This window comes from Callithrix jacchus, chromosome 15 (assembly GCF_049354715.1).
Source record: "Callithrix jacchus isolate 240 chromosome 15, calJac240_pri, whole genome shotgun sequence".
Classification (NCBI taxonomy): Eukaryota; Metazoa; Chordata; class Mammalia; order Primates; family Cebidae; genus Callithrix; species Callithrix jacchus.
This window is the reverse complement of record NC_133516.1, coordinates 100204446-100218723: the sequence shown is the minus strand read 5'-3', so window position 1 is coordinate 100218723 and position 14278 is coordinate 100204446. Positions and strand designations below refer to the sequence as shown.

Below are 14278 nucleotides of genomic sequence, written 5' to 3'. Positions count from 1 at the left end.
GATTCAGTGCTATCCCCATCAAGCTACCTATTACCCTCTTCACAGAACTGGAAAAAACTACCTTAAACTTCATATGGAACCAAAAGAGAGCCCGCATAGCCAAGACAATTCTAAGCAAAAACAACAAAACTGGAGGCATCATGCTACCTGACTTCAAACTATACTACAAGGCTACAGTAATCAAAACAGCATAGTACTGGTACCAAAACAGCTATATAGACCAATGGAACAGAACAGAGGCCTCAGAGGCAACACCACACATCTACAACCATCTGATCTTTGACAAACCTGACAAAAACAAGCAATGGGGAAAGGATTCCCTGTTTAATAAAATGTGTGCAGAAACTGGCTAGCCATGTGCAGAAAGCAGAAACTGGACCCCTTCCTGAAACCTTACACTCAAATTAACTCCATGTACAGAAATCACAAGCATCACATGGATTTAAGATTTAAATGTAAGACCTAACACCATAAAAACCCTACAAGAAAACCTAGGCTAAACCATTCAGGACATAGGCATAGGCAAGGACTTCATGACCAAAACACTGAAAGCATTGGCAACAAAAGCTGAAATAAACAAATGGGATCTAATTACACTCCTGAGCTTCTGTACAGCAAAAGATACAATCATTAGAGTGAACTGGCAACCAACAGAATGGGAAAAAATTTTTGCAATCTACCCATCTGACAGAAGACTAACATCCAGAATCTACAAAGATTTTACAAGAAAAAACAAACAAAGCCATTCAAAAGTGAGCAAAGGGCACGAACAGACACTTTTCAAAAGAAGGCATTTATTAGGCCAACAAACATATGGAAAAATGCTCATTATCACTGGTCATTAGAGAAATGCAAATCAAAACCACATTGAGATACCATCTCACGCCAGTTAGAATGGCGATCATTAAAAAATCTGGAGTCAACAGATGCTGGAGAGGATGTGGAGAAAAAGGAACACTTTTACACTGTTGGTGGGAGTGTAAATTAGTTCAACCATCGTGAAAGACAGTGTGGCAATTCCTCACGGCCTTAGAAATAGAAATTCCATTTCACCCAGCAATCCCATTACTGGGTATATATCCAAAGGATTGTAAATCGTTCTGTTATAAAGACATATGCACACATATGTTCATTGCAGCACTGTTTACAATAGCAAAGACCTGGAACCAACCCAAATGCCCATTGATGATAGACTGGCCTGGGAAAATGTGGCACATATACACCATGGAATACTGTGCAGCCATTAAAAAACAATGAGTTCGTGTCCTTTATAGGGACATGGGTGAATCTGGAAACCATCATTCTCAGCAAATTGACACAAGAACAGAAAATCAAACACTGCATGTTCTCACTCATAGGCAGGTGTTGAAGAATGAGAACACATGGACATAGGGAGGCGAGCATCACAAACTGGGGTCTGTTGGGAGGGAATAGGGGAGGGACGGTAGAGGGTAGGGAGGTTGGGGAGTGATAACATGGGGAGAAATGCCAGATATAGGTGATGGGGGGATGGAGGCAGCAAACCACATTGCCATGTAGGTGGCTATACAACAATCCTGCATGTTCTTCACATGTACCCCAGCACCTAAAGTCCAATAAAATGTATGTATGTGTGTGTGTGCGTGTGTGTGTATGTGTGTCAAATCCAAGTGGATCATAGAATTTCTGCTTTGATGTGAACTGGAAATAAATCACCAAGCTCTGTTAGCCTATAATTCTGAGGTCCTCTGAGTGAGAAGACTAAACGACTCTAGGTTTCTTCCTGCTTTAAAGTTCATCTTTCTAACTGGAGACACATTTGTTATTGGGATCCATCAGAATGTCTTTGAACCTGAACCCAAAATAGTAGGAAGTGGGATATTAAGGGGAAGATGGTTGTCTTGGTAGAGGCTGGTGAAAGCAGGGCATCAACAGTTCTGATCAGTCCTCCAGGCACTGTAAGAAATGTCAATTTAAAAATTACCCCCAAAAATGTTACAGAGTCTCCTGGATAACTATATATACTACATAAACCTTATTTTAAAACATTATGAACTACCTTAAGAATACGTTACAAATCTCCTTAAAACTGGTACAGTTTTATAAATGGATGTTTGAATAGAAATCTATATTACACAGAGGTAGTTAATGAACAACTAACATTTCTTTTGGTTCAGTTTATTGTGTGATCATCCAAATGTGATAGTTTTGTCTATGTTCTTTTGAAGAAAAACAGGAGCTGTGCAGTGATGTTCTAGCAACGAAAAGCATCTCTTCATTACCTACCTGGAAAAGGTGAGTGTACTACAGTTACACAAATTCCAAGTGAGGGTAAGTATACTGCTGAAAAGTAATTATCAATGTTTAAATACAAGAAGAAAGAAAATAACAGTAACAAAAGCAATCAAGAATGGAACCAAATTTTACAACAGAGACATGAAAGAATTAGCAACACACCTTTTCCCCAAACCTTTTCATTTATTTTGTGAGGTTTTGGAAATAATAAAATGGAGCCAGCTTAACGTCCTACCCAATTAACCAATTCAAATTACTTCAGTGTAGTCAAAGAGCTCAAAATGTCACACATATATAAGGTATGATTATGAAATCATTAACTGAAATTTTTCTCTGTGGTTCATTTCTCATTGTCATACATACATGTAATTACAATCATTGGGTGCTAGAATTTTCTTGACGTGAGAATTTTATCACTTAAAATGAAATCAGCTGAATGTTTTGGATATCCAAAAGAATTAAAATACTCTTTTCAAGGAAGCAAACTCTTATCCTGTATTACAAACCTGACTAAGCTGCTTTCCAGACATTCAGGTCCAGTTTCTCTGAATCCAAATCCTGTGCTCTTTGCATAGGAGCACATTGAATTAAGAGCAAGAAAAAACAGAGAGGGGCTTTTATTTTCCTGCTTGCTGACAGGGTAGTGAGTCAACAAGCACTTAAATCTGATCACTTCACTCTTCTACTCCAAAGGCTTTCAGCCCCCGCCACTTTTAATAAGTTACAAACTCCTAACATTGCACACATCCTCTCCTCTCCTGCCTCTACTTTTAGCCCCGACTTTGCTTTCCAAAGGCTCTAAATTACCACTAGTTCTGTTGTATCACAGCTTCTCATCCCTTTGTCTGTACTACTCTTTACTTGAATGCCCTCAGTTACTCTTATGCCAATGCCAATTACCCTTTCATTTAAGTCTCAGTTCAAGTGTTCCCTTCTTTAGGGTCTTGTTGCCACTCCTCAGCAAACTCAGGTATTCACAGAGCCACTGTTGCAATGATGAGATTGTACGGTAATTTGTTCAGTAGTTATTCGTTAAATTCTGACTGTGTTCCTACACGCAATGGTGAGCAGTGATCACAGTCAAGAGAAGTTATCTGCCTGAATCTCTGTCTTCCCGTTGCATATGGGCTCCTTAAGGACAGAAGCCTTCTTGTCTTCTTCCTAATTCTAAGCTTTGAAAGGTCTTTTCTGACAACCCCATCTACATTTCCACCCCATTTCTGACAAGTCACACTTTTATCATCCTTCTTTTTTTTCAAAGCATGTATTATTGAAGTATCTCATTTACTCACTTTTTTTTTCCATTTTAAATTCTAGCTTGCTTGTTTTCTCTACTTTTCACTAGATGCCAGTGCACTCCATGAGAGCAGGGACTGTCTTGCTTATCCCTGTGTCTCTGATATCCAGAATGACACCAACTCATACTTGGCACTCAATAATACTTGCAGATTAAATAGGTGATGTAATCTTTTTTCCCAATGCTGTTGCCAGGCCTTCTCCTGGCCAATACTTTGACTTAGAATTACTTATGAAATTTGTTTTGCGATTTAAGATTCACCCAAAAACCAGAACACATTTGTGTGTATGTGAGTGTGTGTATGCGTGTGTATATTCTTTCATGTAGTACTTTTAGGTGTTTATGAGATTGTGGGTTTTTTTTTTTTTTTTTTGTAATCACTGTTGACTCGTAAATACATTGTGAATGTGAGAAAAACAGTCGTAATGGAAGAAGCACTGAATGCGTTACTCGTGATGAGGACAAAGATGACCATAACAACAATAATAGTCACTGTTTACTGAGCATTGAGCTGCATTCACTGTATATCTTGTTTAATCCTCAGCACAGCTCTATGAGGTAGGCCCTATTCCCATTTCACAGAGAAGAAGCAGATTTAGGGAGGAATCTCCTGTGCTCTAGTGGTACTTTTTATCTTTCAACCTCAACACCAACATGAATGAACCTCTAACATCCCTAAAATGGTTAAAAAAGAGACTTCTTTAATAAAACGTCAGCATAAAGGAGGTTATAACTAATGAGCATTCAGACATTGCGTAAGTATTCTTTAACAGGCAATTAAGCATTAGTTTTATATAATGTTTTTAATCTGAAAAAAATCAACTGAAGTTAGACAGTATAATTAATGCCAAAGAGCTGTTGACAGTAGAAGCACATTCCATTTGATATAAATTGTTATCCAATTTTAAAAGATTCTCATCTTATAAACATGCAAAACTCTCTAGAGCTGTGATCTTAACTTATGGACGTCAGCATGAAAGGATTACCAAAAGTATCTTTTTTTTTTTTAAACTTGACAAACAAAACCCTTCATGATCTGACCCCTACCCGCCCTCCCCAGCTTCATCTCCCATGTACTGCTCCCAGAACCTTGTACTTTCTTTTCCCTACGGTACTGATAGCTTTAGTTTCATTAACAAGCTATGCATCCTCACCGTGAGTTACTTTTCATGCTGAAGCCATGTATGTTTTTAAAACCTGCATCAGATCACCTCACTCTCATGCCTGAAAACTTCCAATGGTAGTGCCCACTCTGCTTAGAAGAAACTCCAGTTCCCTCCCCATGCCCACAATTCCCTGAGATCCTAGCACTGACCTGCTCATCTCCTCTTTCCATCTGCTTCTGGCTTACTCCACCCCGTTAGCTCTGAACATTCTTCTTCCTCCTCCAGATCACGACTAAGTATTTCTCTCAACTGACTTAGTTCTTGTTTTGTTTTATTTCTGTGCTTTTCTCTCAGCCTAAAATAAACTTTAAAAGTCTCTTGAATTGTAGCACAGTGATTTTTTCTGGTGGTATTGTAACCGCATGGTAGGGTCACCTGCTCGCTGCTTGCAGAGTCTAATTAACAAGAGCCAGGTCTGGTGTAAACAAAGTGACCTTTTATTCCAAGCTAGCTTAGGGGAAGAAGAAGGGGCTTCCTGCCTTAAGGGTACCCATTCACCTTTGGAGCAGAAAGTGGACACTTTTAAAGGGGGCCTATCATGAATGGCACCAAAGGGGAGGAGGTGAGCAGATGGGTGGGCCCACATGCTAGCGTGGGACCTTACCTACTGGGTGAGCAGATGGGTGGGCCCACATGCTAGCGTGGGACCTTACCTACTGGGTGAGCAGATGGGTGGGCCCACATGCTAGCGTGGGACCTTACCTGCTGGGTGAGCAGATGGGTGGGCCCACATGCTAGCGTGGGACCTTACCTGCTGGGTGAGCAGATGGGTGGGCCCACATGCTAGCGTGGGACCTTACCTGCTGGGTGAGCAGATGGGTGGGCCCACATGCTAGCGTGGGACCTTACCTGCTGGGTGAGCAGATGGGTGGGCCCACATGCTAGCGTGGGACCTTACCTGCTGGGCGAGCAGATGGGTGGGCCCACATGCTAGCGTGGGACCTTACCTGCTGGGCGAGCAGATGGGTGGGCCCACATGCTAGCGTGGGACCTTACCTGCTGGGCGAGCAGATGGGTGGGCCCACATGCTAGCGTGGGACCTTACCTGCTGGGCGAGCAGATGGGTGGGCCCACATGCTAGCGTGGGACCTTACCTGCTGGGCGAGCAGATGGGTGGGCCCACATGCTAGCGTGGGACCTTACCTGCTGGGCGAGCAGATGGGTGGGCCCACATGCTAGCGTGGGACCTTACCTGCTGGGCGAGCAGATGGGTGGGCCCACATGCTAGCGTGGGACCTTACCTGCTGGGCGAGCAGATGGGTGGGCCCACATGCTAGCGTGGGACCTTACCTGCTGGGTGAGCAGATGGGTGGGCCCACATGCTAGCGTGGGACCTTACCTGCTGGGTGAGCAGATGGGTGGGCCCACATGCTAGCGTGGGACCTTACCTGCTGGGTGAGCAGATGGGTGGGCCCACATGCTAGCGTGGGACCTTACCTGCTGGGTGAGCAGATGGGTGGGCCCACATGCTAGCGTGGGACCTTACCTGCTGGGTGAGCAGATGGGTGGGCCCACATGCTAGCGTGGGACCTTACCTGCTGGGTGAGCAGATGGGTGGGCCCACATGCTAGCGTGGGACCTTACCTGCTGGGTGAGCAGATGGGTGGGCCCACATGCTAGCGTGGGACCTTACCTGCTGGGTGAGCAGATGGGTGGGCCCACATGCTAGCGTGGGACCTTACCTGCTGGGTGAGCAGATGGGTGGGCCCACATGCTAGCGTGGGACCTTACCTGCTGGGTGAGCAGATGGGTGGGCCCACATGCTAGCGTGGGACCTTACCTGCTGGGTGAGCAGATGGGTGGGCCCACATGCTAGCGTGGGACCTTACCTACTGGGTGAGCAGATGGGTGGGCCCACATGCTAGCGTGGGACCTTACCTGCTGGGCAGTTGAGTTAGCATTGCATGGGCAGAAATAGATTGTAAAGGTGGCTGAAACCTCTAGATGGGAGAGAGTTTCATACTTACAATGGGACTTTGGATTGTAAGCCATCTGTTATCTCCTGGTGGCTGAAAATTCCACTCTGGAGCTTCTACGCATATAGTTAAACAAACTTGGCCTCAAGAGAGTTTCTGGTGAAGGGCAAGTCAAAGGTTATATTTTCATTTCTAAAGGACTATGTACGAAGTGGGTAATGGGGAAATGGAGAAAAGAGAGAAGAAAAAATCATAAAAAATAATACCAACTCCTTTTCTTAGAAAAATGGAGCTACTTGGTTACAGTATGTTTTAATTTGATGCTTTTTATTTTAAGTGTATCCATTATAGATTTTTTCTATATGGCTACCATGAGGCTTACACAAAATATTTGACAGTTTAACAAATTTTGAAAGTTTCTTTCAACAAATGAGAGACAAGCAGTATGTGACTACTGTTAAAAATAAATTGTCACCAATTCCATGTAATTGTTACTACCTAAAAACTTCAAAAAAATATGTGACTGGAATAAATATAAATTCTTCTAATTAAGAATTTGTTTAATGGAACTACAGCAGTGGCAATTTTCAGCCTTACATGTATGTTCTTGCTCTCATTTGTTGTATATTAACATTTCACTCATTGCATATTAATGTTCCTGAAACTATTAATACCTAACATGATTTCTGCTTTGAAATGATACACCTCAGCTTGCCCAGTGTGCCAGTGGAAGATGTGAATCTGGGTTCTGGACACAAAGCCAGAGTTTCTGTGCGTGGTGGTTGTAACGTTGCTTCTACACCAATGTCTTCTCAAAGCACGTCTGTCAAGGAACCAGCGAGAAAACTGCTGTCTAAATTAAGGTAAAGATATTTACTCATGTATTTCCACATGCTTTGTCGAACTTTCTAAGCAGTGATAACGGCTGTTGTTTTCCCTCCTGAGTTTTAATGTTACTGAATACATTCAATGGAGTGACGTTATGACCTGTCTCCTAACTACGCTGATTTAGATATACTATGGGTTGTATAGACATTAGATATCATGTCCCTTGTGATAGAACTGGTAACTGCCTGTTGTTACATAGTCTGACAGTGTGCTGGACGTTAGTCCTCTCTTGAATGTAATAAATAATTTTAACTGAATTTTCTTTCTTTTTTCCCCTGACAAAGAGTCTTATGACATTATATGGCCTTTTAAAAAAATCTGGGATTTTTTTTGTGTGTTTCAGTTTGGATACTAAATTTATTGAGGGAAATTGAGTTTTACTTGTTCTGTGTAGAATGTTAACATTTGTGGGTCTGGTATTTCAGCAATTTAAATATCTGTGTTTTATTTCTCAAAGGATGGAGACAAGGAGTGGGAAAAGTTCATGATTCAGGGTTTTTTCTTTCAAATAGAGACTAATAATAGGTGGGGCCTCAAAATCAAGTCAAGGAAGTGTGTACACATTAGTGTGCTCCAGAATAACAGGTGCCATACGGGAGGGCGGGAGGTGGGGCCAGTACCACCATTCAATTAGGGTACTGCACTGGTTTGGTTGGGATCCACAGACTTTTATTGGGTTTTAAGGGTCTTGTGTGGGGCGAGAGGCTATGGGCCAGGAAAAACATACAACACGCCCTACCTAGAATCGTGTTTTTTCTTAGGATAGCCACTTGACACCATGGGGTTGGTGAAAGTCTCTATAGCAGCATCCAGGGCTGCAGGGCTATGATTATTACATGGGCATGAAGGCCCGCCCCCCGCTGTCTCATGCCTATCACCAGTCCTGCCCCAAGAGGGAGGAAGCACTCCTCCTATTCCAGTGTGGATGGACCCACCTTGGGCTTTGTAGAGGGACCTGTTTTCACTACTGACACTAGGGATCCAGAGACAAGTGGTTGATGGAGCAGTGAACACAGGCAGCTACATCCCAGAACACCAAGTTCTGACCACCAAATCTCCATTCTCTCTGGTTGGCAATCGTACGCTAGCCTGGAAATAGGACAAAAGCAGGCCAGACCTCAGCGTGATACAGGCATTATAAGGTTGAAAAAGGCTGCTTGTCCAATGATCTAGAGAGATGTTAGCATTACACTGCTGTAGCTTACAGTATAATCCCTAACGACTGGGATTCTCTAACTAGTTTCCTTCCCTCTGCCTGTCTTTTTCTAGAAGCAGTATTTAAAGTCCTCAGCTTTGAAGTTGGTTGCTATAAATTTGAATCCTGATATGTTACTGGTCCTAAGATTCAGTCCTATTGGTTGGTCACTAAAGCACAGTAGTATACAGTAAGTTATATATGCATGTGCCTGTATGTATTGAATTTTAATGTATGAATATCATTAAAATGTATGGCTATGACCATATATCTAATTATTTGGACATGCTACCGGTGAACCAGGTCTTCTTAATAATAATAGCTATCACGCCAGGCACCATGGCTCATGCCTGTAATCCTAGCACTTTGGGATGCCAAGGTGGGAGGATTGCTTGAAACAAGGAGTTCGAGACCAGCCTTGGCGACATAGCAATACCCTGTTTCCATAAAAAATAATAATAATAGCTATCAGGTTTGAGCCTTTATTGTATTTCAGGGTGGATACCCACTTAACTTTTTATAAATTAATTCATAATTCCCACAAATTCATGAGATTGGTGTTATTTTTAAATCTTTTGTATGAATGAGGAGACTGAAGCTTAGAGGAAATGACACATTACAAGTCCCATGGAGAATTACACAAATACTAAGGATGCGGCTGGGGTTTAAGGCAAGGCTTTCTGACTTGGGACCCCATGCTCTTAACCATATATAGCATATACCCTCTCTCCACACTAGGAGACCTAGAGAGACCTGTCTGAGTGTGTTACAGCAGAGTTTGGGTGCACAGCTACTTAAATTTCTTTTTAAGTTAGATCAATTTTCTTTTTCAAATTTATTATTTTCCTGATTTTTTTCTTGGCTAATTTTTGTTATTTGTCTAAGTGTAACATTTCTATTAATTTTTGTGAGTTACATGTGATCAAAAAGGGGATAATCTGACTGAGTGTACTAAGACTTTAAAATGCTTCCACTTCTATCGTTAGGCATCACTAGAAAATTAAAATTTCCTGGAAACTGTCTCCCTAGTGAACAGGCAGACTATTGCTTAGAATCATCATACTGTTACCAAGCGAGCACTGCGAAAGCTGAATGTGTTCATGTATCAGCTCTGTTCTGTACCATCTTAAATTTTGTGTGGTGATTATTTTATTAAAAATATTCCATGGAAAAGAGTTGGATAGAACACAAGACTTTAACTAAAACAAAATGAGCTTATTGAGAGACCAGTTTAGTCTTTTGCCTTCAGCAACATGTAGTATGTTTTCTCACATTTCACCAGAAAAACAGATTTCTTGTTTTCTTTGTTAGATATTTTGTTGTTTGTTGTTGTTGTTTTTGTAGTATTATTTGCTGTTTTATATTTGGTCCATGTGTAATTTCTTGAATTTACTAGACTTTAAATTTTTCCAGGCATGAAGATTGTGGCTAGCTGTGTACAATGTAAATTTATATAGAAATACTCAGAATAGTATTTACCTTTCTTGTCACATGATAAAAAGAATAGTATTTAGAGACCTTTTAAGTGTGAAGGGTGTTCCTTCCATTTGGGTCACTTTGGACATGACATCATCTTTATCTGTTTCCACAATGCCAAAGTAGTGTCTGGCCATCTCTGTGTAATTAATGCTGACAATTAATTAAAAATGTAGTTTTTAGTGTACATACTCATTACCTAATTATTCTCAGTTAGGCTTTTCCTGTCATATTACTTCTTACTTTCTGTGTATTCATTTGCTGACTTCTCAAATAAAGAACGTCTTTGAAAACAGATTGATTTGTCCACAGTATGTCTAACATATGTCAGCATATATTTAAATAATACTTGAAATTCAATTCAAAGGGATTAATGTAAAAAGCAGTGAATAGTATTACTGTATGTTAAAATACTTTTAATATTGGAGTGCAACTGATTAAGTTAGTGGTAAATAAGCGGAACTGGGTTCCTGACTATTACATGTTATCAGGTGACCCTAAAGTTTGGAGTAGTATTAAATTTCAAATCACAGTAATAATAGCAATAATATTAGCAATAATACATATTATGTACTTACTATCTGCTGGGCGCCATCCTAAGGGCTTTGCGTATGATAACTCACTCATCTTACAACAATCCTATGTAGATTCTTTTATTATCCTCATTTTGCAGATGAGAAAGCTGAGACATGTAGAGGTTAAGTAATTTCCCTAGCATTATATAACGCTTAAGTGATAGAACTTAGATTTGAGTCCTGGCATCTGATCCCACACTCCTTGCTCTTAACTGTTGAACTGTAATGCCTTGTTTTGGTTTATTGTTGTATGTGTAAACTTGATAAGGCACTCCATTTATTTCATCTCTATAAAAACATAAACATGGTTTTGTTATCTTAGATTTTTAAAATACCAAAAATAAGTTTGTTTTTGTTTTTGTTTGAGACGGAGTTTTCGCTGTTGTTTCCCAGGCTGGAGTGCAATGGCGCGATCTCGGCTCACTGCAACCTCCGCCTCCTGGGTTCAAGCAATTCTCCTGCCTCAGCCTCTCGAGTAGCTGGGACTACAGGCATGCGCCACCAGGCCCAGCTAATTTTTGTATTTTTAGTAGAGACAGGGTTTCACCTTGTTGACCAGGATGGTCTCGATCTCTTGACCTGTGATCCACCCGCCTCCAAAAATAAGTTTTAAAAAGAATGTTACTTTTCAACATGTCTGCTGGTTGTTAAAGGAAAAGGCCATGAAAATATATCTACTGGCAGTTGAGGTCTGCCAGAAAGCATTATTAGAGCTGTGTCATTTCCATTTCGTACTAGTCTTTTACTGAGTTGGAGAAGATAGTTTTGGTCAACCTCCAGTAGGAGGCTTGGTCTTCTCTTTAGCCAGGACTAAGCTAATTAACTAGGTTATTGTTTAAAAAGAACAGCTGGATGACCAGAGAAAATAGGAATAATTCCTCAATCAAAGAGTTTCCATAAAGATTACATGAAATTATGCATAGAAACTATATAGTAGTGTTTGGCACATTTCTAGTACTTTATAAAGAATAGTTGAATTGGCTGGGTGTGGTGGCTTATGCCTGTAAGCCCAGCACTTTGGGAGGCCAAGGTGGGTGGATCACTTAAGCTCAGCAGTTTGAGACCAGCCTGGGAAACATGGTGAAAATCCGTCTCGAAAAAAAATACAAAAATTAGCTGGGCATGGCAGTGGGCGCATGTAATCCCAGCTACTCAGGTGGCTGAGTTGGGAGAGTTGCTTGAGCCTGGGAGCACAGAGGACGCAGTGAGCTGAGATCGTGCCCCACTGCACTCCAGCCTCAGCAGCAGCGTGAGACTCTGTCTCAAAAATAACAATAACAAAAACACCAAGAAAAATACTTGAATCTGACCAACTATTTGGTCAGATATTTTACCAAGAAAAATAGAAAATGCTCTAGTGTATGGTGCAGGTGGCCCAAAATTCCTCCTTCACCTGCCCCATCCCCTACACTTGGCTAACTCCGCCTGTTGCTTTACAGATACCGAAATATGACTTAGAGTCCCTTCTTCAAGACTCCGTGGTGCACCTTTCTTGTTGTCCCTCAAGCATTTATCTCATGGTATTAGAATAGTTTGCTTTCTTGTCTGTATTTCCCCACTAGGCCAAATAAGTTCAATAAGATTGTATTGGGTTCCTAGCATAGGGGCATGATGCCAGGCTCTGTGGGGCACTGAAGAGCAGAGGTGATATTTTAGTAGGAATTAACGAATGTCTGCAGAATTAATGAGTTGAGGAAAGGCAAGATGGCAAAAGGTACTGTGATTTCAGTAAACATGAAATTGTGTTTAAAGGTATCTATTATGTGTCTATTTTTAGAAATAATAATACATGTGTAAGATAGTATTCAGACTATAGATATTTGATATGGATTTTGAAATAGAGATACCACAGATTGAAAGTAAAACTAATCCAGAACTTTTTCTCTCTTCAAACTTCCCTTTTGGTTTCTCCCCTTCGCTAGTAAATGCTACCATCTAATATTTATTTGTCTAAGAGCATATTCCTAGGGGATTTCTGATTCGCTCTAAATTTAAAGAAAAAGAATTTATATTCACAATGGAAAGAACCAATGCTCTGAAAAGGTTTCAAGCCTGTGGTAGGGAAAGGGAGCCTGGATTTGGGGAGAAGCAAGGTTAGTTTGTGTAAAAGGTCTCTCACCCCTCCTGCTCCAACAAAATGGCCATAATGTTGACCCATGTCGCCTTTCCCAGGAACTCCTGTTGCAGCTTTTCTTTCCATGCCATATGATTTCTTCTCATCTCATATACCTTTTTATCCCTTTGTATCCCATTTCTACCCCACTTACCTTCTTGCTAGCCAGGCAGATAACTCTGAGGAGTGTTGTATGTCATATTTAATGTTTGGGCAATGGCAATGCCAAGAATTTCCAGCTTTCTGATTTGAATCTGCTTGAAACTATAAATGAATATTAGTACAAATAATATACCTAAAGTATGAAGAATGTAAATTGTATAAGAAAGAGCCGTTTTGTCTTTGGTTATACCATATTATTTTACAACTGGAAAAATTTTTGTAAATCCCTTAGATAATATACCTGAGACTCTTGGAACATATCAGCATTAGAATAATATACACTTTTAAGATGTGGTGGCTATAAATTTCTAGATCTCATATTCTCCCAGGAATGAAATATATGTCATCCAGGTGATTAATCCTAGAAAAGCTGTCACTGTAGAAGGATGGGTGCTACTGCCTTTTGACAAAATGAAGCACCTGTCAGAACAATGGCCACCACTATTTAAGAAAGAGCAGGGTCCATGTATGATTTCTAAGGGCAGTCCTGGAGTTGCTGATGAAAAAGTTACTCTGGAGACTTAAACTCTGGTTTTCTCAGGAAAAAAGTTAGTGAGTCTGTAGTCAGCGTAGTTTTTTCCTGGAAATTTGCTATACTGAGTTCTGTGCAGAAGAGAACACTCAAGTAGGTACAGGACTTTCCTAGACTGGTTGTTTATGGATGTCAAGGCATTGTGAAGTTGGCTGGTTTCTTTCCTTCTCACCCACCTGCCCGCCCTCCCTCCCTTCCTTCCCGTAACCTTTTTATTTTGAGATAAATGTATGTTCATGTTAACTTGTAAGAAATAATGCTGAGAGATCCCCTGTACCCTTCACATAGCTTCTTGCAAAACTGTAGAAGAGTATCGCAATCAGGATATTGACATTGATGCAGTCAAAATACAGACCAGTTCCTTCACCAGAAGGGTCCCTCCTATTGCCTTTTTTTTTTATTTTTAATTTTTTATTGCATTTTAGGTTTTGGGGTACATGAGCAGAGCATGCAAGACAGTTGCATAGGTACACACATGGCAGTGTGTTTTGTTTGCTTTCTCCCCTTCACCCACATTTGGCATTTCTCCCCAGGCTATCCCTCCCCACCTCCCCCTCCCACTGGCCCTCCCCTTTTCCCCCCAATAGACCCCAGTGTTTAGTACTCCCCTCTCTGTGTCCATGTGTTCTCATTTTTCATCAGCCACCTACGAGTGAGAATATGCGGTGTTTCATTTTCTGTTCT

The 14278-nt window shown here is 41.0% G+C and overlaps 1 protein-coding gene across 6 annotated transcripts in view; it reads left to right on the top strand.

Moving 5' to 3' along the window:
* The window catches only part of MORC1 (MORC family CW-type zinc finger 1), a 185015-nt gene that overhangs the window by 155154 nt on the left and 15583 nt on the right, over window positions 1–14278 (top strand). For 5 of the 6 annotated variants that reach the window (XM_078350178.1, XM_078350177.1, XM_078350179.1 and 2 more), the window contains 2 exons: window positions 2208–2274; window positions 7364–7516. In XM_078350178.1, coding sequence (XP_078206304.1) covers window positions 2208–2274; window positions 7364–7516 — 220 coding nt within the window. Of the gene's footprint in view, window positions 1–2207; window positions 2275–7363; window positions 7517–8810; window positions 8927–14278 lie in introns of all 6 variants that reach the window. The other variant, XR_013526993.1, reaches the window with a different exon arrangement.